The sequence below is a fragment of the Eutrigla gurnardus genome (assembly GCF_963514095.1).
Source record: "Eutrigla gurnardus genome assembly, chromosome: 1".
Taxonomy (NCBI): Eukaryota; Metazoa; Chordata; class Actinopteri; order Perciformes; family Triglidae; genus Eutrigla; species Eutrigla gurnardus.
Genome location: NC_139915.1, coordinates 21,073,560 through 21,099,638, shown reverse-complemented (window position 1 = coordinate 21,099,638; position 26,079 = coordinate 21,073,560). Strand labels below are relative to the sequence as shown.

The window sequence follows — 26,079 nt, the reverse complement described above, 5'->3', positions numbered from 1 at the left end:
CCATACTCTCTCTCTCTCGGAACGGATAAATACAAGAAGTGTACAAACTTGTTGGTTACAGAAACATGGCGTATTAATTTTATGGGGTTATTTACTCTATAATGAAAAAATAGCTCTGAATGAACAACAGCTGAGCAGAAGCGCTTGTCGACCGTCGCGGACTTCCGCGGCCAGTGTGAACCAGGCGTTAAAGGGGCGATGTGTAATCCTTCGCCACAGGCTCCAAAGAAATAGGGGGCAGCATTTTATACCTCTCCTACTAGGTCCATACAATATTAATTTACAGCAATCATTTAAAAAAAAAAGGAGAACTAACTACTAACTACTAGTTGGGCAAGAATACGCAAAATCGGTCCAAACTCCTGAATCTCTGGGCTCGGGACAAAACAGTACTGCTATTTTATATTCTTCACACATGACATTGGCCAATAGTTTATGTCAGCCATCTGTCTGTTTACTGTGCCAATAACCGGGGATTGTACTGTCCGTGTACGCTTTGATAGACTGTTTATTGGCTTGGGATCTGGGGTGGCAGAGATGAGGGAACAACTTGTGTTTTTGTGTCATCCACTGCGCCAACTGGGGAGTGCTTTGCTGGGAGGGGACCATGTGGAGGCCCCAGGGGACAGTATCAGTTAGCGGCTGTGATGGCTCGGGTTCGACTGGAGTTACAGCAAACTGGTGGAGAGTTGGGTTTAACGTATATCGGCAGCAATAGAAAGTTTGCTGGTGGGGAATTTGGCCAATACCCCTCTGCTTGAGGTTGAGTTGGCTGAATTCAAGCTGTCTGCTTACTGAAACTCTGTCCATCTCCCGGAGATGCACACTCTATGACAGGGCTATTTCAATTGGTGGCCCCCCTGGCCGGATCCGGCATGCAAAGGAATATTTACTGGCCATTTTAGTGGAAAAACATAAAATGGCCGTATAGTGGCCGATATGAGCTGCCCACTCTCATCTCTGCGCAGCAGTGGGGACTTGCTCCACAAGTTGCGCGGCCACAACAATCCTCACCACGCACCCCTGCTATGTTCTTCTTCATGTACTTTACGTGCTTGACGTTTTGATGACCGTTCCGCCTCGTTGAACCACCACAATGTCGCTTTCTATTTTGAAAACACAGAAAGTTGAGACAGAAAGGACTATTTTGACAAGCTGTCACTGATGCGGCGTTCACACCGGACGCGATAGACGCGAATACAATCGCGTGAGACGCTTGATCATTTTGGACTATTCGCTTCATTCGTGTCATTCGCGCATGACGCTCATTTTTGAACCGGTGCTGCTCTAGCGGGGGAAACGAGGGCAGCGCCGGCGGGGAGCCGGCGGGTCACGTCGGCGGACCTTCCTCCTCCGCCTCGGGGTACCCGATGCCAGAGTCCGTGAGCCTCCTCCGGGAGCCACGTCCCTCGCACCTCTTCCCAGGGAGAGTCGGGGCCGGGGTCCGGTCTTCCCGAGTCGGGTTTTTTGGGAATGCGGCCCGTCCATCTCAGCTCATCTGTCTGTCAGCTTGAACTCGTCGCTGACTGGATGTCGCGGCGCGATGCCGCCTGAAAAGTTCGATATTTTCAACTTTATTCGCGTCGCGTCAGACGCGCCATTCGCGTCAGACGCGCCATTCGCGTGTCACCGTGCCATTTACATTGATTGATTGATGTAGAGTTCGCCGCTCAATTCGCGTCTATCGCGTCCGGTGTGAACGCCCCATCAGACTTGTGGTGTGAGCGGTACCGGACCGATACTTTTCAAATAAAAATGCCGCTGTGGGTCTCAGTCCGAATCCACTGCGCTGCCTGCTCGCACAGCCTGCTTGCACAGATACGCTCGCAATCATGCCGAGGCACGGTACAGAGCAAATGGCCTTGGTATGAGCGCACCCTTATGCAGCCTATGTTAAAGGTCCCATATTATACTGTATTTCATCAATTCCACACAGCTGTCAAAGGTCCAACAACGCTGTTTTCGATATGCATTGCCCCAAAGCCAGTGGCGGTCCTTCCTACAGGCGACATAGGCGGTTGCCTAGGGCGCCATCTAGTGAGGGGCGCCAAAAATGCGTTGAGAAAAAAAAAAAAATATATATATATATATATATATATATATATATTAATATTATATATATAAATATATATATTTATAAAAAATATTATATTTATTTTTCAATGGTATTGCCATCCCTCTATCTACATCAATACTTTGACATAAGAAATGATTTAAACTTAAGTAAAAGAAATGACAATTCTGATGTATTGCCCCTTTAGCTGTTACAAGTCACGGTCTCACCATGTTAGTGCGCACACAGTGGGCGCTGATGGAGCCACTGATCGGTCGGTCGGCTGTGTGTCCAGGGCTTACAGACTGTACGAAAAATTAAACGGCAAAAGCCATCCGGGGCGCACTTTCGTAAGCGCCGAAAAGAAGAGCAGGAGAAACGTGCGAAGGAGAAAGGTATGTCATTTTGATGAGACACTTTTAAATTCACCGAGCATTCGTGATATAATCATGCTAGCTAGCTAGCAGCATAATGTCATCTTACTAGTAAGCTAACATTAAGTAGCAATGAAGGTGTGTGACGCCGCTTCGTTCGGCTCGGTTTGGTCGTTATTAACATGCAGTCGGACGCAAAGTTGTCATAATAAGACTGTCATAAGACTGGGTCAGACTGCTGGCCCGGGTTGACCTTGACTGGCTGGCTATTATTCAAGAAAAAACACTGTACAAGTTGACAGTAGCTACAGTATATAGCACTTTGCATCTCATTGTGTTTTGTGAAATTAAAAATGAAAAGTCTATTATAACTGTACATATAGGAAAATTAGATATGATTCAGCTTTACTGTCCAGTTCAAATACCGTGAAATACAGTTTTACATCTAACCAGAGTGCAAACTAGTAAAGTGCTGAGTGAGTCAGTGCCTCATATGCAGATGAGGATATCAACATGTGGACTTCATAGACAGAGGTGCAAAAGATGAGCATATGTTATATACTGATGAACGGAGATAAGTATACTGATGGAATATTGTATCAAAAAAGTTTAGCATAATAATAATAAATTATATATGCAGGTAGTTATGTTTATAACAGAGAGGTATGCACAAGCATATGGGACTAAATGAATTTATATAAAATGAATGTCAAAATTAAAATGCTTAGCAACTTTAAATAATAATATCACTTGAAAAATGGAAATGATTTACTCCATGTTGATAATACACTTGTTTATTTATTTATTTTTATATCATTTTAGATTCACTATTAAAATATCTAGGACCACCAGCAGCTGAACCATCAGACCAGGAACAACAATCCACCTCAGCTGCTCAGGTGAGTTTAATGTGTCAGTGAATGTTTGTGATGATAAAAATGTATTGACTTATGTGAAAATGACAATATGTTGTGCCATGTCTGATGTCTCATCCAGTCAATGTATTTGCTCTTGTGTGTTCTCTCTATGTTTATGGACCTAGAGCCACCAGAGGAGACACTACAAGAGCATGCTGCTCCTCCTGCCAGCCTCTAACCACTGAGCCTGGATGTTCAGGTGAGTGCAAGCTGCTCATCTTGATTGCACCACTGATTCCACACTTGGCTCAAGGATGTTCTCTTTAAAAAAAAAAAAATCAGGTTATGCTTTATGCTGCAGTCACACAATAGCATTACATTGACATTATATCTATTCTATATCTTGTGTGTGTGTGTGTGTGTGTGTGTGTGTGTGTGTGTGTGTGTGTGTGTGTGTATGGTATATTATCTTGAATACAAGTTGAGAAAGTTGCCCTCTAGATGCAACAAACACTGGCAATTCCCCTCCAGCTGATCCTGCTGACTGGCCTCTTCCAGTAACAGACGTAATGAGACCAGAGTTGGTTCGGAGAGGGCCGTATCACGTACCACCTGATTTCATTTTTCCTTGGAGAGATGATGGAAGAAGCTGCCACCACCAGTACTTCACCAGGACCTTAGTCAACGGTGAAAGGATCAAATGAAACTGGGTGACATACTCAAAAAAGAATAACAGTCTTTTCTCTGCAAAACAAATGCATTTAACACAAGGAGGACTGACTGATTGGAAAAATGCAAGTGCTGCTTTGACCAGCCATGAAAATAGTCCAGAACATTGTTATATTGTTTGGATAATCATTGTTTAAATAAATGTGCAATCCTTTGAACATGAGGTATTTTTTCGTGGGGATGGGGCGCTATCAGTAAAGCTCGCCTAGGGCACCAAATGGTCTAGGACCGCCCCTGCCCAAACCCATCCGTGGTCCTGAATTTCAGCTGTCTAAAAGTTGCTCAAATGAGCTCTCCTGAGAACAGGCTGGTTCTGTGCCTGCACCTTTAAATGCTAATGAGCTCCGTCTGTCATCGCCTACTTGGAGAGCCACGGAGACGATGCCGCTTACGCTAATGGCAGCATGCACCGATGTTTACGTGGATGTATCACTATGGCTCGCCTATGTGGCTCAGGTAAAGTTGCTGGGTCCCGTATGGTTGGGACAGATCCTTTTATGAGGGTCAGTGTCGAGGCAAAGCCAGCTTTGTACTAACCCTCGTTACTGAAGCAGTCCGATGTGAAGTGGTTAGCACACACACATAGAAGCTAACACGGACCGTAGCCGGCAGATTGTCATTAAAAATGAAACGCAAGAGACCAGACCCAGACCGCCGTGCTCGGTGCTCTATCGGACACGCACCCATGGGTTCTGTCCGACCGGAGGCAGCATTGAAGACGCACTAGAGTGCATGAGACCGAGGGAGGATTGTCTCCAGCTTCAGCCGCACCGGGATTTATTCATGGAGCACCAGCCGGATCACCCAGCGCCACAACCGGTAAGTCGGGCTGCGCTCTCCCCGCTGTGTTGCGAAACGCCCCCTCTCGGATATCTCCTATCATCGCACAGAGGAGTTCGGCCTATGCAATTGACTCCCTTCATTACGTAACGACGGGAGCTGAATCTGAACAGCCTGTAGGAGCGCCGTTTTAGCAGTGGGTGGAGTGCAGAGACCATGCAGGAATCGCTTGTTTTCCTCATCCTGGGAGTTGACAGGCTCAGGGAGGACCAGTTTATAGGTGTAGAGACCAGAGAAAACCTGTTTTTCATAATATGGAGTCTTTAATAAAATAAGGATTGTTTTTTGATAAGCTGTGGAACTCTGAGTTAACCTATTTTTACCTGAATTTCTATGAACTGTTGAGTAAACCTATAACTTATATTTTACTTGATAAAATAAGACAATATATGCACTCATATGTCATTGTAGTGTTTTACAGTATCTGTAGCTATTAATGTGATGCTCATCATTTTCAAGCCATATTTTTCCAGCCCCTCATTTTGAATAATTTCCATCAACCGGCCCTCATTCAAAACTAATTGAATAGCCCTGCTCTATGATAAAAAAATATATAAATGGATTGAATTGGATTCTACAGCGGCTCAATATTGTCTCTCGATTTACAAGTGGGCTATTACACCTTTGGTTGTGCCGAGGCTAGCTGCTCAGCATTTTTCAGTAGATACCTCAGTTGATAATGTTAGTTGTTCATTTTTAACAATTAAAAATAAACCTTCTGGCCAGTTCTTACATATTGCACCTTCAAATACATGTATGCAGCCACACGCACCCACAGTCACTCCAGAGAGGCAAGTCACTTGAGGGAAGCAATAAAATGTGCAGCATATGTCATCTGACTGGAACCTGGTACACACACACACACACACACACACACACACACACACACACACACACACACACACACACACACACACACACACACACACACACACACACACACACACACACACACACACACACACCTACCTTATTGGCTTCCCATGGGTATATTAAGAGCAGTAATGATGCAGTGGCATTACTTCATCGTGAGTGTGTGTGTGTGTGTGCATACATGTATGTGGTTGTCTAAAACTATTAGGGTGCTGTGGAGGGAGTAGATAAAATGGTTTTATATATCACAAAAACTCCCCCACTCTGAAAGACAAGACCTCCAGCATGCACAAACTCACAGCAAAAACAAACACACACACAGACAGACACTTACAATAATTTTGTTGTAGAAACGTTTGTTAAGCACACTGAACATTCTAAGTACACTATAATAAACTCCTCATTTGTCCCTTTACCGTCTCCTCATACCAGAGACAGTAAAGCGAGAGCATAAGGGAAGGAGGAGAGGGAGAGATGAGAAAGAGGAAAGAAGAAAAAGGGCTGCATGTGTGGAGAAAAATAATGAGGAGAGACATGGAAATAGATGTATGGACAGACAGAAATAGGTGAGGACAAAGGACAGAGAGACACATGGATGGAAAAAGCAGATGAGAGAGAATGCAATACATGTCCACGAAAACAAAGACGACAGCAGAGAGGATAAAGACAGAAGAAGTGAAATTAAGGCTTTCTCCACTCCTTTACACCAATAAAAAATTCTGTCCATGCAATCACAGAGCCCCCTATTGGCATTCTAGAGAATATCGTCTGGGATATTGGCAAAACCACATGTAACACACAGGTGTCTCCATTATGTTGGGGGTTTATTTTGTGTTTTGGTTGTGTCTGTCTCAACAGTACACTGGAGCTGACTGGAGCTTTGGATGAGTGGGCTTTGCATTGGTGGGGGGGAAATTGGTGTGTGTGTGTGTGTGTGTGTCTTATAAGACACCTATAAATACTGTTTTATGTATCACCTCCTTGTCCTGTTTGATACACAGTGCATACTGTATAGGCATGAGGAAGGTGGTTTCCATTGCTGAATATGGGTGTGAAACAGATCATTGCACACTTCAACAACATCTGCATGCTCACATCACAATGTGTGATTGTCTGATGTGATTTGAAGCACCTACATCACACAATGTTTTAAAGATCTAGTGCTACTAAATAATGCCTCAGATGTAGCACTGATGTAAACAGGTGTTCACAAAAAGTCTCAAATGACAGCAACTCCCTTATCAAACAAGCTGAAACTGTAAACACATGTCAAAGTGTTTTATTTGCCATTTGTGCACCAGCCATACAGTCTAATACACATAGGAATTATTTTGCAGGTTCTCCCACAGTCAAGTTCAAGTATTAAAAAAATGTAAAACTAAAGAGAGAGAGAGAGAGGGAGGAAGAGAGAGAGAGAGAGCAGCAACACACTAAATACACTCAACAAAAATATAAACGCAACACTTTTGTTTTTGCTCCCATTTTTCATGAGATGGACTTAAAGATCTAAAATTCATTCCAGATACACAATATTACCATTTCTCTCAAACATTGTACAAATCAGTCTAAATGTGTGATAGTGAGCACTTCTGCTTTGCTGAGATAATCCATCCCACCTCACAGGTGTGCCACATCAAGATGCTGATCTGACATCATGATTAGTGCACAGGTGTGCCTTAGACTGTCCACAATAAAAGGCCACCCTGAAATGTGCATTTTTTTGCTTTATTGGGGGTCTGGGGACTCAGAACCAGTCAGTATCTGGTGTGACCACCATTTGCCTCATGCAGTGCAACACATCTTCTTCGCATAGAGTTTATCAGATTGTCAATTGTGGCCTGTGGAATGTTGGTCCACTCCTCTTCAATGGCTGTGCGAAGTTGCTGGATATTAGTGGGAACTGGTAAACGCTGTCGTATACGCCGGTCAAGCACATCCCAAACATGCTCAATGGGTGACATGTCCGGTGAGTATGCTGGCAATGCAAGAACTGGGACATTTTCAGCTTCCAAGAATTGTGTACAGATCCTTGCAACATGGGGCCGTGCATTATCTTGCTGAAACATGAGGTGATGTTCATGGATGTATGGCACAACAATGGGCCTCAGGATCTCATCACGGTATCTCTGTGCATTCAAAATGCCATCAATAAAATGCACCTGTGTTCTTCGTCCATAACAGATGCCTGCCCATACCATAACCCCACCACCACCATGGGCCACTCGATCCACAACATTGACATCAGCAAAGCGCTCACCCACACGACGCCACACACGCTGTCTGCCATCTGCCCTGAACAATGTAAACCGAGATTCATCCGTGAAGAGAACACCTCTCCAACGTGCCAGACGCCATCGAATGTGAGCATTTGCCCACTTAAGTCTGTTACGGCAACGAGCTGGAGTCAGGTCAAGACCCTGATGAGGACGACGAGCATGCAGTTGAGCTTCCCTGAGACGGTTTCTGACAGTTTGTGCAGAAATTGTTTGGTTATGCAAACCAATTGTTTCAGCAGCTGTCTGAGTGGCTGGTCTCAGACGATCTTGGAGGTGAACCTGCTGGATGTGGAGGTCCTGGGCTGGTGTGGTTACACGTGGTCTGCGGTTGTGAGGCCGGTTGGATGTACTGCCATATTCTCTGAAACGCCTTTGGAGACGGCTTATGGTGGAGAAATGAACATTCAATGCACGAGCAACAGATCTGGTTGACATTCCTGCTGTCAGCATGCCAATTGCACGCTCCCTCAATGCTTGTGGCATCTGTGGCATTTTGCTGTGAGACAAAACTGCACATTTCAGAGTGGCCTTTTATTGTGGGCAGTATAAGGTACACCTGTGCACTAATCATGATGTCAGATCAGCATCTTGATGTGGCACACCTGTGAGGTGGGATGGATTATCTCAGCAAAGCAGAAGTGCTCACTATCACACATTTAGACAGATTTGTGAACAATGTTTGAGAGAAATGGTAATATTGTGTATCTGGAATGAATTTTAGATCTTTAAGTCCATCTCATGAAAAATGGGAGCAAAAACAAAAGTGTTGCGTTTATATTTTTGTTGAGTGTAGTTAACAAAAGAGGTAGGGACATATTGCACTTACTCCATTTGGTCCAAACATAGCTACATAAAGTTATAAAAATAATTTAAGTCTAAAAAGATCATTGCACATTAAGAGGGGGGGGGGTTATTGCACCATGTTTCTTGTTTCAGTTCATAAATATCTTGTTTCTGCCAACAGTCTCACTGTGGTGGGGAAAAAACTGTTAAGGTTCATAGCTAAACATTGCAGCTGGAAATTTATAAATGTCAAATGTGCTGGGGTGGGTAATAATATTTCACATATTAATACAGTCAGGGTCATTAAATAAACCTATTCAAAAAATTAAACATTGTCATTAAAATGCAGTTGAAACAATGGTTGTATGTAATCTAAAAGTCAGATTACATCTGGTGTTTTCCCAACACAATGTTTGAATGGCATTTAATATTGTGTTGCATTATTATTGTTGGGGATCCCGAGCAATGCAAAGCATAATTTAACCGCTGTAAAAGAAGATACATGGCTTTTAACAATGTGGTTATTTGTGAGTCTAACAGTGCATTTTAAGTTGAAACACTGAAAACGCATTCTGTCATGCAAAGTACAAAATTATTAAAATTGTATTTGATAGGTATGGCCAAGTGACAATTTATGTAAACTGACAAATTCATTTCCAGCGAGTGACTTTCATGAAATCGCTATCCCAATTTCTGTTTAATGTTGTGATTGTACATTTCCTGCTCTCCTTTAATGTCTATCTGTGAGACTTCCTCCTCTCTTTTCCCTCTCTCTTGCCTCTCTGTTCCCCTCTCGTTTGGTCCCTTTCTTCTTCTCTCCAATCCACTCAGTGTTGTTCGTTTTTCATCTCCCTCACACTGGAGCAGAATTCCCATCGGAATCTTGAACTGCATTTAATCAGCAGCTTTACAGTTTTCCCAGTTTCACAATCCAATCCCAGACAAATATCCATATCTCATCTAAGATCTCTCTCTCATGGCAAAACATCTAATAATTATCAAGATAGTTTAACATGGTTCAAAGTGGTGGCCTGACCAATTGATGAGACATTGCCAGTCCTAAGACCTTGTCATCAGTGAAGCTTAAAACCCATCACAGTATATTGTATAGTTGTATTATATTTTTTTACGACAAAACTGTCAAAAGCAGATTATGTTTTGGATATTGAAGAATCATTCGATGAAAGTAGATGTTATTCTGCATGAAGAACATCCATGCCATGCGGTTTATGGGGAAGTTTTGCTCATTTGTTTTGTGGAAACACTATTAGCTTATCTGCCTGGCTGCTTTCAATTAATACGCACACATACTAATATAAACACTATGATGTCACTAACACAATGCACACACACACACACACACACACACACACACACACACACACACACACACACACACACACACACACACACACTTGAAGGAACACTAACACCTTGGAGCCATAAAATCTCAAAGAGAAGCCACACAAGCTAACAGATGATAGAGGTAGGGTGAAAGCCAGACATCCTTGCATACATAATGATTTGTGGTGAAGGCAGCTGGTGTAATTTAAAGGAATAAGACCTGAGGTTGTTCTGGGAATAAACACAAGCGCACACTCAAGGACATAATCACAGATTCCAGGAAGAACTTACACATATGTTGGGGTCCATCCAAACGCAGCAGGGGATGCTGCAAGCATCAAGTAGTTGCTTGTATCTGTCCATTTTTGCACAGGTCGAGTAGGCATGCTTGTGCTTGTGTGTGCATGAGTGTGCCAAGGTGTGCATGTGTCTACATCATTTATACAAAGGCAAACATGTGTGTGTGTCTAATGCATTTAGCCCACCTTTGCAATAAGGCTGAAGGGCTCTCGGCAGGAAGGCGGCAGCATCGATGTCACTTCCTTTACCAGGTCAGGTACTTCCTGTTGAAGGTACAGCTCTAACATGGATGCCAGTTGAGACAGACCTTGTTTCTTGTGGTCAGACATGGAACTTAGGTCTGTTAAAATGTATATAATGAAAAAAACAAACAAGAATTACAATCCTGCAGTCGTATGCCTCGGCCATATACCGTCTGCCCAAAATGTCAACACTTCATCATTTTTATCCTATTAGACATTTTGTGAAATTAGTACGACTTGTAAGGTTCTGTGTGGCTAATGTAAAGACATTTACTCCAGGAGTTCTGAGATCCTGAGGACGGACGTACAAACGCCAGACTTACGTGATTCATGCTCCTCCAAAGTGTAGAGCTCTTCACTACTGCTCTTAGATGGACTTAACTAGAAAGAAAAGGAAGAGGGGGTTATTAGCATATTGTTGTGTTTTTTTCTGCTTAGTAACCCATAATGTAGCTGTAGAATTAAATGAAATAATTTTGTTTTATTGCATACAATAAAAACTATGCTGAGAGAGCAAAGATGTGGAATTTTCCTAAATCAATGTGTTTTTAATCTTTTAGTGGAAGTAAATTGATAAACATTACATTTCAAACACATTAATAACCCAACTAATCAGACACTGTAAATATTTAATAACAAAGCAGCACTGTACAGCAACTGGCAACCGCAAGATTGCCGGTTCGATCCCCGGCTCCTCCTAGCTGAGTGCCTGGTGTCCCTGAGCAAGACGCCTCACCCTAATTGCTCCCGACGAGCTGGCTGTCGCCCTGCGTGGTTGACTCCGCCCTAGGTGTGTGAATGTGTGCATGAATGGGTGAATGTCAGTCATTACTGTAAAGCGCTTTGGATAAAAGCGCTATATAAATGAGGACCATTTACAGCCCACCACAGCTAACAAAGGAGAGGTACAAGCAGCAATTTTTGTATCCTTCAACAGTGAGAAACTCCAGAAACATACCAAGGTGAAGAGGAGTCTTGCAGCCAGTCGGACTGAGTCAGTGGGAATTCTGGGTAGGAGGCATTGCAGACATTTACACTCTCTCTTATGGCCAGACCACGCTTGTTTCTGCAGGAAATGGGCATTTCAACAAATAGTTATGCACAAAATCACACACAAACACACTTTAATGTGCGCACACACACACACACACTCACACTCACACTATATACCTGACATGTGGTATTGCAGTAACGAGCCATCTTGCACTGGGAACACCGCAACAAGGTCTCACGTCTTGACAGACAGAAAGAGAGAGAGAGAGAGAGAGAGAGAGAGAAGGGTCAGCTCTTTCACTCCAGCCTCAAAGTAAAACAAAATGATTCAAAAGCTGATTCACTCTTATGAACTCTCAAGGCCAGAGGACAAAATATGTTGAATGTGAATTACTCGTTGAGCTAGAAAGGGACCAGTGTTTTAGATTTTTTTTTAAATCACAGATGTCAAACATTAATTTCCATTGCACTTGTCTAGTGTTCGGATAAGGAACTGTTCCACTGCTCAGTTTTGGTCACATTCAAACTGCCATGCTAGCAAACATATGCACATATCTAGTCAAGCATCCTGCCCTGCAATCGTCTTGACCTTTTTCTACGTAACAACCTTGTCTTATCCTATCTATTTGCTATATTAAGTCGAACGTGTGCATCCATTATCTGGTTTTATATACCTACCCATCCTTCCTTGAGATTGTCCAAGAGCATTACATTAAGGACACTCTCCTCACTGTCGCAGCCTGTTAGCATCACGGCACTTGCATGTGTCTGAGCATCTGTGTGTGTTTGCTGTGCATCCAATTGGTGTTGTTTAGGTCCGTTTTTCAGTTGTACGTGCGTGTTTCCTGCCTCTGAGGTCTGCAGTGTTCCTCTGAGTGACACTGCTGTCCTCTACAGTCAGTCAGTCAGACTCATGACAAGCTGGAACACGGCAGTGTCTGTCTGCTTCATGCAGCCAATTACAGTCAGCAGAGAGTGCAACACTGAAACATACTCAAAAGACACTATGTGAGTCATAGGAGCTCCGTCGGAATGCATTTGTCAGTGTGTGATTGTGCATAGGTCAATATGATCCATACAGATTATTAACACAGGTATTGTGTAATATTTAAGCAAGGGGAGAGAGAGCGGGGGGGGGGGGGGGTACCTTGTTCAAAATCCCTTTGGCATTTGTAATAATAACAAACTATATGACAGAAAGGAGACAAACATGGAATATGTGAGGGGGTGACATGAAACATAAATCCCCAGCTGATATCAGGCCGGGGACGTTCTAACTGTGTGTTTCTGTGTCTGTACAGAAGTAACCTTTAATCTCACCTCTGTAACAACAGACTGTAGGGCTGTACAACACTACAATCTCATTTTACATAGTGTTTCGGGGCTTGAACGAGGTACATCAGCCAGATGCTCCATCTCACGACTATCTTATGAAAAAGGTGCTCATTTTGATAGCACTGATGATTGGTGACCCAGGATGCTTGGCACCGTGTATTCAATTTGGTGTGTGTGAAGGATTTCTCTGGATTACTTGGGTCATTCCAACATGAGAGTGTAAGCAGGGGAGTCAGGGTTAGCAGAGGAGCCTGAGGCCCCGTTTGGTTCATATACTGTACAGTAAGACGTCACTCTGTGTGGTTTATCATATGATGAGACAGGGAGGGAAAATGATTAAATATTGCTAATTAAAGCTGACAAAGGTTGGTATTATGAGCTTACACACACAAAACGAGATAATGCAGAACATGCTATGACAGATGATAATACATTAACCCAGGGCTTATCATACTGACATTTGATTAAATTGGACATGCTGAATGAATGAATGCTGTAGATGATATTATAAAGGCAAATGTATTTGGTGCAAGGCCCCCACAGATTTCAACAAGTTTCCATAACACACTACTCTTTTCAGTTCTTTCCTCCTCACCCTTTTAGTTTCTGTGATTTACAGCTTCCCTCTACATCCTTCTCCTCCATTACCTCTTCTCACCCCTCTCGTTGTGCCGCTGTGTACTATTTTGCGATGACCTTTCCAGCTTGTAACCCAATGGTTAAATTGTCTCACCCAGAGACAGAGGGTCATGAAAACACAGCTATTCTTGTCACGTTGAGACCAACCAGGAACAGGGAAGCCACCCACAGTTTAAGAAACACATGCCTGCAGTATGAGACACAAAGCAATAACAACAGATAGGAGTAGGCCAGACATAAACACAGCCAGGTTCTGTGTAGCGTCAACAGATGAACGGAGAACATTACTCAGACACTAAGAGTTTGTTCACCTCTGAAGCTGCGACCCATCTGCGAAGTCCATCCATCTTCCACGAACCCAGACGAGAAGGCTGATGCCAACCACAACACCATTTTTAGTTCTATACTTGTTCCCTGCAGCCTAACTTGGTGGGAAATATTGCCCCTCGGGAGCCATAAACATGCTGAAAGAGTTATACTGCCTTCATGTATGTCACTTTGATATAAAAAGGTACAGTAGATTTTTATAACTTCCGCAATGCAATACAAATAAAATTAATTCCATTAATAAAATTTCATCCCACAGAAATGCCAATATTATTTATTGGGTCAGTATGTCTTTAAATACATCAGAGTTTCTCACCAATTGTAATTATGCTTGACATTAACATGCAAACATATGTCTGTGGTGATGGTGGCATGCTACGGTAGTGGTTGTAATGCACCGGAATGAAAAGAGCTAGTAACACAACCAGTCAAATTGCAGTTCAATCCCTTTCCGTCAAAAACGTCATCACTTAATCCTTTTATCTCATTACCCTGTTTGTTTGAAATTGTCATAATAATGACAATGAATTATATGATTGAGTTATGGCCAAAATGGTGTTTTGTGAAGTCATATTCAGATTTTTTGTTTGGTTTACTGTTAGCAATATATCTCTATCTAAAAAGTAATAATATTAATAGTCCATTGTGGGGAATGTTGAGTGTTCACGACTTCTGTGTCAATTTGATGAAGTAGCTTTTATTTGCCATGTACCTAATTAACTGGATTGCCGCAAAACGATCTCATATGGCTATGTTATTTTGTGTTTCACAAATTGAGTGGCCAGAAAATGTACTACATCAAGACAAGAATATCAATACTACTTGTCAGTGCTTATTGAAATACAATTGGGTCATTCCGTGTCATTTCATCAAATTTCTGAAAATCTTCCCACCTGACCATCTCAGAATGTCCTGAAAAAAATCGAGTACAAAGACACACTTGTTAATAGGACAAATCCAAAATATTAGGTCTCTACTGTCAATAGTTTTCTCATGAAACATCATTGAATGAAGGGTAGTTTAGATGGTTTTTGGCATCATACTCTGAAAAGCCATTTTTAAACCGCAATATCTGGAAAACTATCTCACCTGTGGCCTTCAAATTTCCTACAGTGTATATCTGTTACTAAAAGACTCCAGACATGGAATATCAGGGGTGTAGCTCAATGATAACCTAGTATGGTAGGTACTTAAAATGTGGCTTGTTGAAATAAAGTAGTACATTTGAAGAGTGGCTGAGCTCCCATTTTTGCAGATAAAAGACTTCTATCACTTCTGCCTGTATCTCTGGTGTTAGCTTAAACATTCTACAAAATATGGTTTCTCTCAAATGATTAGTTTCACAGATATTAAGGCTCATAAATGGAAGTAAACACATCTTTGCCCAACTTCAGAGTCATATTCCAAAAAACTGACAAGTATCAGGTCCAAACTTACTTTTTTTGAAAGATCATATTCTTGTTAAAATCATATTAAAAAATCGGGAGGGTGTTTTGCCTCAATTTGTCGCAGTGATTTTTAAAAATCCTGATATTGGTGGGGTTTTGGTGGCCGTTTTTGGTACTGCATGTCTTAATATCCTACAAGTAAACATCACAGCAGGGCAATTCAATTGTGTTTTTTTTTACCATTTACCAAAGACTTACATGTGACTAAATGCTACTGATAAATTTAGCCTTACGAAAACATTAAAATGTAGCACAGTTGTAGTTACAAAGGCAATAAGTCCTTGAATGTGAGTTAAACATGCTGAAAGGAGCTTTTAATGTCTTAAACCACGAACAAACAGCATAATATTGAAGACTGTACATTTTGTCATACTTTAAGTACATACATTACACAACCAAATCAAATAATAATCTTAGGCTGTTAGGACATGCAGTACCAAAACCAGCCACAAAACCCCACTAATATCAGGATTTAAAAAAAATCAATTGCAACGATGGAGTCACAGAGAGGAGTTGGAGACACAGGGAGACTAACAGAAACCCAGATGTATATGTAGTTGCTAAACCACATCAATGCACAGCTGAACCACAGCATCTGTTGTTATGGTGACCACCTCCAGGCTGATAAGCTCTCAGCATTTCCAAGGTATCCACTCAAATACACACAGTCCATCACTGTATAGATATCGGCCTCATCATTCAGGTCCAGGATCTTTAACGATTGTATGAGTCTATGGAGCACAGCCATATAACTGTTGAAACCTGGTCAGAGCTGGACAATGCTACGCTATGAATGGCCAATCTGCTTTCATGGGGCAAAGGGTCAATTTGCGGCATGATTTCAAGGCCAAAATAAAAAATTTTAATCATGACAGGGATGCATGGCATGGCCTTGGTATCAGCAGATGCAGAAACATTTGGCGCAATAGTCATCCAACGCACGCACACGCACACACACACACGCACACACACACACACACACACACACACACACACACACACACACACACACACACACACACACACACACACACACACACACACACACACACACACACACACACACACACACACACACACACACACACACACACACACACACACACACACAGTGTCTCACTGCATAAGGTCAGCAGTTCTGTGGGTCGGGTCCGGATGGTTGATTAGTGCCTGTTTTTTGAGCAACGATAGTTCAGAACATACACTGCTAGATACAGTACATACCTAGTGATATGCACACTGTCACTGATTTAACATATTCCAAATATAGATGCGGATAATAACGAGTGTAAGATGGATCAAAATAAACCGGAAAAGACAGCAAAAAAAAGACACTTAGTCGGTGTATTAGTATGCAGAAGCATACTTTCGTGTTTAATAAGAATACTCATTTTCTTGCAGATATTTCCTCCATGAAGCACATCTGTCTCATGTTCAGCCATGTTCCCTTATTATGTTCTCTCTCCCATCATTCCCCTTCCTCTCTCTTCATTCCTTTCTTTCCCTCTTACTTTCTTCTCGCTGCCTTTTTTCTGCCCTCCTCCCTGTGTCAGATGTTGTGTGAAGTGATGGTCTTCTAGATGACAGGTCCATGGTTGGACTGCAGGCACTGAAGGAAAACTCATGAATAACATTACATGGGTTTCATTAGGAACATGCAGAAGACTGAATTAAAAAATAGACATATTCTCTCTTTGCAGCCCCTCCTCTTCCACTCAAGTAATACTTCTAGCTAGGGCTGCACGATTATGGCCAAAATGATAATCACGATTATTTTGATCAATATTGTAATCACGATTATTAATCACGATTATTCATTATGTTCGGTAAAACATGTCTTTTTATTGCACTTTTTTTAAGAAACATTATGTGGACAAATCTTCACATTGAAACTTAAAATAATCATAAATCATAAATAATAAAATAAAATTTACCCAAGATAAAGGGCAAAAATTAAATATGCCATTGCAAAGTGCAATCATAAAGTGCAAACAAATGAAAAAAATGAAGCCTATGCAGAAAAGGCACATACTACAAGGAACAGGAACATACTACTGTAGTACAGGCCTACAGATTTTTGGCCAGAAAACACCAGCCTGTCAACACTTTCTGGTTTCAGAGACGACCGAAGGCAGGTCACTATGTTTCCCCCAGTGCTGAAGACCCTCTCGGAAGGGGCACTTGTTGCAGGTATGCTCAAATATTTTTTGGCCAGCTTTGACAGTCGGGGGTAGACTCGCTGATGTTCCCTCCACCAGTCCAGTGGGTTCTCCTCACTATCAAGGGCAGCAAACTGCAGGTAGGACTGAAGCTCAGAGGCTACAGCTTGGTGAGGAGGATGAGCTGGGCTGGCTCTCTCAGTGACCTTGAAGAAGCTCCCCAAGGTCTTCTTTTTCTTGGATGTGCTGGGTGTATCCTCTGCCCTGTCTGCAGTCCCACCATCACTTGGGCCCTGCTCCTTGAAAAGTGCATGGTAAATAAAATATGAATAACAAATTCAAATGAAATTGACATCCACATTCAGAATGTAGATTACAACACATTAATTACTTTTTAGCACATTTCAATCCACTTAGTTTCTTGAATTTATAATAAATAGTGTATTTATGACTAGTATCTACAATTATTACTTACCATGCTCACAGATGCAGCCATCTCAGACACAAGTCTGGCTTGGATTGGTTCTACCCTGTCCTCACTTGCGTATCGCAGCTTGAAACGGGGATCCAGAGCAGAAGCCATGTCGAGCAGCTTTTGTGTCTCGGGATCCTTGTATTTTTCCTCCAGGTAAGTTAGGATTTTTTTCCTGATGGTGTTTGTGAGCTCTGAATCATCATCGTTCACTTTGAGGATGGAGGAACTGAAGAGATGGAGGACTGGCTTCACAAAGGAAACACTGACATACTTCTCACTGGACAGTGCATCTGTAAACTCAGTCAAAGGGTGGAGGGATTTGTGGATGGCTTCGAGGATCTCAGTGTCCTGCCATGATGGGATGAGATGTCTGGACTTTCTGTCAGAAGACAAGACTTGAGAGATGGCCCTCTGCTGCTCCAGGACTCTTTCTATCATTCCCTGTCTTGACCCCCACCTTGTGGGGCATTCTGTCTTCAGCCCATGTTCTGGAAGCTTCAGCTCCTTTTGAGCCCGTGCTAGCTCCTTTTTACGCCTCCAGCTGTAGGAGAAACTGCTCACAAGTTTTTTGCAGATCCCTACTGCACGGTCAATCCGAGGATCTTTCATTGCATTCTCTGTAAAAGAAAATGAGATTCATAATTAAAACAAAACAAAACCTTGCATACATTTTCCTTTTAAATCTTTTATTTTCATGTGTTGTTTTAAGATTGGATTGAATTGAACTTTATTGATCCCAGAGGAGGGAAATTAGTTTGTCCCAACATCACATGAAATAAAAGGCTAAAAACTGTACATAAATAGATACAAATCACCTTAACACACACACACAATAAAATTTTGGTCAGTTAAGATACAGATGTTTTATTTCAATCACTTGTTTATTTATTTATTTATATATGTGTCTGTTATTTTATCTGGTAAAGCAATATAAAATGCCTACACATTTGATGACCAAACTTTTTTTAAATTGTCGTTTTTATTCCTACTCACCAATTGCTAAATCGAGCCTATGGCCAAAGCACTGAAGCCTCATCCATTTATTTAGAGAAGCTGCCTTGACGACGTTAGATCCATTATCTGTGGTGATGCAGACTTGTCTCTCCTCTTGCAGGCTCCATGAGGCCAGTGCTTCCCGCAGTCCCTCGGCTATAGCTTCTCCTGTGTGATCTTGTGGGAAAAATGACGTCTGCAAGCACCGACTCTTCATTGTAAAATCATCGTCAATATAGTGAATTGTCAGGGACAGGTACGGCTCCATTGTTCTGCTGGACCACAGGTCAGTCGTAGTTGCAAAATACTCGACGGCTGTTATTTCCCTCTCTATTTCCCCCCCGACGTTTTTCATACAGTGCAGGTAATGCCACTTTGGAAAAATAATTGCGCGAGGGGATCACATACTTCTTGTCCAGTGTTTTGACCATGCTTTTGAAGCCTTCGTTGTTCACTGTGTTTATTGGACACATGTCTTTGGCCAAATAAAACGTTATGGCATCCGTTATTTCTGCATGTCTTTGAGAGGTGGAGGGATACGGCGTCGCCCGGTGCAGGGTTGCCGTTATTGTTGCCTGGGCTGGCGTTGAACACTGACGGGGATTTTGTGCGCCAGCGTTAGCTTTGGCCTTCATGCATTCATCATATTTGGGTTTGTGGTGTTTTTTCAGGTGGTTGAACAAGTTTGTTGTATTGCCCTGTGGCGCAGACACAACTCTGCGGCACTCTTTGCACAGTACCGCCTTCTGGTCAGCATCACTTTCCGCGAAACCAAAAAACCTCCACACAATGGAAGTGGAGCCCTTACGAGGCACAAGCTGCTCCTCACCTCCAGATGCTGCTCCCGACATCGCGTCTCACACTCTCATGCGTCTCACACCCGCTCTCACACTGTTATATCATTTGAGGCTGCCGCTGCTGCAGGGTTCGCTCGCTTGCAGTTTAGGCAGCTTAATGAAGCCCTTACCTTTCGGTCGCCCCCTGGTGGTCGGCTGACTATTGGGTTGAGAAAATCGCCGACGATCATCTTAATTTAATCGTGGCAGCCAAAATCGTGATCGTGATTAAAATTCGATTAATTGTGCAGCCCTAACTTCTACTACATGTTCTTTTTCCTAATTTGTTCACTCTTAATATAGTAATATAATATAGCCATTCTCTCTGTCATGCCTCCTTCTCCTACACACTAGGTACGGGGAAATAACCAATTTATTAAAACATCTTGATTACAAAACTACAATCATCACACCACCACAAATCAATCATTTGGATTAAGATGTTTAAGTTGGACCTTGCAAAATTTTACTGGTTCATGTTAGAGGCCAGCAAACATAAAGACTGACTACTTCATTGTTTTATATAAAATTAAATGGAATCCTTTTTTAAAATAAAACAACTGTCAACAGGCAAATCACTGCAGTAATTAGACAATGAACCTATATATATATATATGGCTATACAATGTAGCATATTGTGCCTGCTTTATTCTTGTTTTCATCCTCAAAACAGAAGCAGTATGTTTTTTTGACCTTGCAAATTAGCCAATTCGGAAGTTGTGCAAAGTGTCAAACGTAGTCATCATCAAGTCCAGAAAAGTAGATTGTCTTCAAAGAAAGGGGCCTTGTGCAGGGACACAGAAAGGAAATCACGAAGAACAAAAAGAGAAAAACAAAGAAGAACACGGGACGTGAAAACTGTCACCAGGCAGTAGATGAGGTGACTGAAAGAAGAAAGACAAAAGCTGATTTCCGCATTGATATGCAAGAGCAGATGCCTGTACTCACATTTGTGTGTATATATAGTATGTGGTCAATTTTGGTAAATCTATTCTATCAGACACCTAATTAGGCCTACCTCAGCATGTCTCTGTTGGTGTGTATGTGTGTGTAGCATGGTAATTAATTTCCCGTGAGTATTGGCTGCTGTGCTGCAGCTATGAGAGATTTAGTTCTGTGTTTTGTGTGCGTGTGTGCGTTTCTTATGTTTGTGCATGTTCATAATTAGTGGGGTCCTCTTTTCTGGCCTGTCTGGCTGTGCCTGAGTGAATTTTCTCATTTCCATGGTTGAGTGGCCAACCCAGCATGGCACGACTCATTCCCACATGACAGGTGTGCAAGTATATGTATGGAAAGTAAATTACAGAAAAATATGAACATAAATCAACAGCAACATTCCAGATGCCTTCAAAATGGTCAAATAATACAAGGAAAGTAGAACTGTACATCCTGTTTCATAGGTGCCTGGTCTGCTTGAGCTATTTGTTAATAGTGAAAAAGACTTAGCTCTTCCTCATGCAGCAACGCCAATTCTCTTTTTTTCCCCAGCACTGGCACAACCATGAATTACGAAGTAAATGTGAGAGATTGTTAGCATGAATATTCAACAAATGAGCTTCCTCAAGGGACACTGCCATCTCGTGTTGCATCTATGCTACGATTGTCCAGCCTAAACAGAACTGAACCGCTCACACTGCAGGCATCAGCAGAGGCACAGCTACACATTAACACAGGAGTTGAGTGTAGATTGGTGACTGGCAGTGCTGCAAGTCTGTGTGTTTGACTGCATGTGTCAGTAGAAAGGGAGAGACGCCAGCTGTGCTGCATACACAGCCAACCTGGAGCCCTTGCTGGGTTGTTAATGGTTGTTTAGAGGATGATTCATTGACACCTGAGGGGACTCTTATCAGGAAATTCTCTTTGTAGGTCGACGTATGTGAACGGGGCTCGAGTCAAAACCAAAACACCAAGGAAGGCCGAGGAATAGTCACACACATATTAATAATAATAATATTCATAATATTCATAATAAACTAATAGTATAAAGGCTCAGCACTTTGTTTTTTCATCTTTTCTTGAATGCTTAAACTCCTCAACCCCATTTAGTATGTCAACATTTGTATCAGTACCAGCAGTTTGTAAGAAATTGGTCAGTAATTGATATGTCATATTTTGGTTCTTTGTTGTTTTTTTGTTGGTGTTCTGCAGTGTGTGTGTGTGTGTGTGAGGTCCAAAGAGAAACTGAGTGAGAGAATGGTGTCAAATTTAAAGACTTCATCTGACAGAGATAATGACGCCCTGCTCCTCTTGCCTTACACAAAATTGGCACACACACACACACACACACACACACACACACTTGCTCTACTTCCTCTCACAGTCTTTGCAATTCCACACATACTTTTCCTTTGACTGGCATTCAGTCTCTAAGGTGCAGACATTTCCAGCTGACAGTTTGCAAAGTGCAAGTTGATCTATGATTCTTATTTGAATTGTCAAAACATGTTTCGGCTTTTCCTTTTCACTCCGGCTGCCGTTTACAACACGTTTAAGAAGCTCAAACCTTGAAGTCACTGTGTTCATAAAAGTGTGATGTCACATGTTCTGCTGGGGCCCACAAATAATTAACAATTATAACATAAAACTTCAACCGCTGTTTTACTTAGTGAACATGTTTTTTTTAAATTAGCAAGCAATGCAGAATAATTTAAAATGAAAAATACTATAAACATTTTCCCCCACATATCTCTCCTAACTCCTCCTCGCTCTATATGAGAACCTCTAATAGCTGTTTGTTGACCTCTGGAAATTTAAATCCTGCTGAGATATGTGTGAGTGTTTGTACTCCATCAGCGTTTGTCATTACTAACATGCAAGCCTGTAATTAACTTTAGCATTGATGCCCCCCCCCCCCCCCCGCCACACACACCTGCTCATTTCCTGCATGTGCGCTCACACATAGACACATGTGCATTCAAACATACAGTAGTGCAACTTTTTATTGTTCTTGCAATGCAGGCAGGCACACAACTCAATGCACTCACAGTTCTCACGTTCACTTGGTCATGCTGTGAGACATTCTGTGTGAAAACAAAAACGAAAATACCTCACATTTCTAAGACCAGTCTCTGCCTTAGGCAGCGTGTGTGCGTTTACAAATACAATGTTCTACAACTGTTTGTGACACCAACACAACATAGAGATCTGTCACTGATATCAAATCAATAAAAGACGTGCAAAATATATTCTAACACTGAGGATGATGACACACAAGGTGTGCAGTTCCCTGACACATATTCAATATCTCAAAAACATGATCTTACTGTGCGCAGTACGGCCTACACACACACACACACACATGCACACACACTCACACACACACTTATTAACCTCAAGCAACAACAATGGAATTCAGTGGAGTTAATTTGTTATTGATTTCTGTTGTTATAACTTTATCTTCCTGTGTGAGATATTGAATAAATGTTCAGGATGATGAAGGAGATAGATTGAGGAAACTCAACAATCAACCGACACATAGATACATTAGGGCCATATTATGAAAAACAGGTTTTCTCTGGTCTCTACACCTATAAACTGGTCCTCCCTGAGCCTGTCAACTCCCAGTATGAGGCAAACAAGCAATTCCTGCATGGTCTCGGCAGCCTACCCTCCGGTATAACGGTGTAAAAGGTTGTTCAGATTCAGCTCCTTTCGTTACGTGACGAAAGGAGTCATTCGCATAGGCCTCTGCACGATGATAGGAGATATCCGAAAGGGGGGCGTTTCGCAACACAGCGGAGAGCCAGCCCGACAGCGGGACGGAGAGAGCGACGGACAGCAGGCACGGAGAGCGTGGACCGTCAGCGCGGAGCGACAGCACTAACGGAGAGCGCGGACCGGAAGCGCGCACAAACTGACAGTGCGTGTGGAGAGTGTGGACCGACAGTGCACACGGAGAGAGCGGACCGACAGCACGCACAGACCGACAGCGCACACGGAAAGCGTGAGCCGACAGCGCGCAGAGAGAGCGCGGACTATGAGGGGCCGTCAGGGACATAATTCAGAATTACCTCTCACACACACTACTGAAACGCTCTCACACACACTACTGAAACGCTCTCATACACACTACTGAAACGCTCTCATACACACTACTGAAACACTCTCACACACTACTGAAACGCTCTCACACACACTACTGAAACGCTCTCATACACACTACTGAAACGCTCTCACACACACACACTACTGAAACGCTCTCACACACACTACTAAAATGTTCTCATACATACAAGTAAAACTCTCACACACACTACTAAAATGCTCTCATACATACAAGTAAAACTCACACACAATACTAAAACGCTCTCACACACACACTGCTAAAATGCTCTCATACACACTACTTCACTTTAATTTGTAAGAGGATTTTACTTGGTTATATGAGAGCATTTTAGTATAGTGTGTGAGAGGATTTTCAGTTAAACCGGAAGGCATTTCAGTCAAAGCGGAAGGTGTTTCAGTAAAACCGGAAGGTCTTCGGTTCAACAAAATTGCGCAATTAACAGCGCGAATCACGTGTTGATCGTCAGCCACGTTGTTTGCAACACTAATGTCTACCCAACAGCCTGCACGCCTAACCGAGGCAGCAGCGTTACTTCACACTGTACTGGCGTCAGCGGAGACCATCAGAACCTTATCAAATGCGTTGTCAGGCAGCAACTGACATTGCAAATCCAAGCCGCGACACGCTGGACAGTCACATCGCGTCGCTTTTCCCCTCCCGGACAGCACAGCAGCATAAGGCCTGGTTCACACTGGACGCCAAAAAACGCGCGCGATCCGCTGCCCCCCTGTTCAGACCAGACGCGTATTTCTCCGCGGCGGTCGACAAGCGCTTCTGCTCAGCTGTTGTTCATTCTGAGCTATTTTTTTCCATTAAACCCCATAAAATTAATATGCCATGTTTCTGTAACCAAGAAGTTTGTACACTTCTTGTATTTATCCGTTCTCTCTCTCTCTCTCTCTCTCTCTGAGAGAGAGAAAGAGAGCGAGAGAGAGAGAGAGAGGGACACACACACACAGACAGAGAGTGTGTATGGTAGTAGACAGTAGTAGTGCAGATATACCGTTGAAATACACATTTTTTTTTTATCTACTCTTCACATTTATTAAATGTATTGTCTCTTCCTGTTTCCCAGTGCGAGTTTAGATACACAAATATGATCGCGTTTGTCAATCGCGGTATTTTATTTTGAAAATTGCTTTTATTTTGAAAATTGACCGGATTGTCTCGTGTTCCTCTGTGTGATTTCCTGCCAGAATTGATGCGTTCACTCGCGGCACGCGCAAAAAATAGAGCAGACGGCGAAACGATCGCTTCACGGCGCGGGAGGGCCGCGTCTGGTGTGAACGACACTATCGCTTAACAAGGGCGCCGAAAGGAAGCGGGCTCCTAGTGCGGCCCCCGTCCGTACAGCGCGAATCACACGAGGGTGTCGGTCACAGCGCCCCCACTGGCCAGGGGCTTGAATCGATTCAGAAGATGGCTGAATCGATATTGAATTGCGGGGAAAAGAATCGCAATGCATTGCTGAATCGATATTTTTACCCATCCCTAATATATATATATATATATATATATATATATATATATATATATATATACACACACAGTATATATACACACACTGAATGTGTGTGAGAGCGTTTCAGTAGTGTGTATGAGAGCGTTTCAGTAGTTTGTGTGAGAGCGTTTTAGTAGTGTGTGTGAGAGCGTTTCAGTAGTGTGTGTGAGAGCATTTCAGTAGTGTGTGTGTGTGAGAGCGTTTCAGTAGTGTGTATGAGAGCGTTTCAGTAGTGTGTGTGAGAGCGTTTCAGTAGTGTGTATGAGAGCATTTTAGTAGTGTGTGTGAGAGCGTTTTAGTAGTGTGTGTGAGAGCGTTTCAGTAGTGTGTGTGTGAGAGTGTTTTAGTAGTGTGTGTGAGAGTGTTTTAGTAGTGTGCGTGAGAATGTTTTAGTAGTGTGCGTGAGAGTGTTTTAGTAGTGTGCTTGAGAGTGTTTTAGTAGTGTGTGTGAGAGTGTTTTACTTGTATGTATGAGAGCGTTTCAGTAGTGTGTATGAGAGCGTTTCAGTAGTGTGTGTGAGAGCATTTCACGTGTGTGTGTGTGAGAGGTTATTCTGAATTATGTCCCTGACGGCCCCTCATACAATTCTCCCTGTCTCATGCGCTCTGGTGCGTCTTCACTGCTGCCTCCGGTCA

At 42.6% G+C, this 26,079-nt stretch overlaps 2 protein-coding genes across 4 annotated transcripts in view; both read right to left on the bottom strand.

Annotated features, from left to right (window-relative positions):
* The window catches only part of smyd3 (SET and MYND domain containing 3), a 117,967-nt gene that overhangs the window by 68,108 nt on the left and 23,780 nt on the right, over window positions 1-26,079 (bottom strand). For all 3 annotated transcript variants that reach the window (XM_084007245.1, XM_084007246.1, XM_084007247.1), the window contains exons 2-5: window positions 11,842-11,905; window positions 11,630-11,737; window positions 10,995-11,052; window positions 10,615-10,769 (exon numbers count right to left, since the gene is read on the bottom strand). In XM_084007245.1, coding sequence (XP_083863371.1) covers window positions 10,615-10,769; window positions 10,995-11,052; window positions 11,630-11,737; window positions 11,842-11,905 — 385 coding nt within the window. The remainder of the gene's footprint in view (window positions 1-10,614; window positions 10,770-10,994; window positions 11,053-11,629; window positions 11,738-11,841; window positions 11,906-26,079) is intronic.
* Window positions 17,144-20,114, bottom strand: LOC311011979 (E3 SUMO-protein ligase ZBED1-like). The gene is made up of 3 exons (XM_084007234.1): window positions 19,041-20,114; window positions 18,048-18,664; window positions 17,144-17,871 (listed from the first exon to the last, which is right to left on the bottom strand). The coding sequence occupies exons 1-3, from the start codon at window positions 19,393-19,395 to the stop codon at window positions 17,425-17,427; spliced, it is 1,419 nt and encodes a 472-aa protein (XP_083863360.1). The 5' UTR covers window positions 19,396-20,114; the 3' UTR covers window positions 17,144-17,424.

Coding starts and splice junctions, on each gene's coding strand:
- LOC311011979 (XM_084007234.1), bottom strand. CDS start 19,395: ATGAAAAACGTCGGGGGGGAAATAGAGAGGGAAATAACAGCCGTCGAG. Junction 18,665..19,040: donor TAGGCTCGATTTAGCAATTG/GTGAGTAGGAAT, acceptor TTTCTTTTACAG/AGAATGCAATGAAAGATCCT. Junction 17,872..18,047: donor TGGCTGCATCTGTGAGCATG/GTAAGTAATAAT, acceptor GCACTTTTCAAG/GAGCAGGGCCCAAGTGATGG.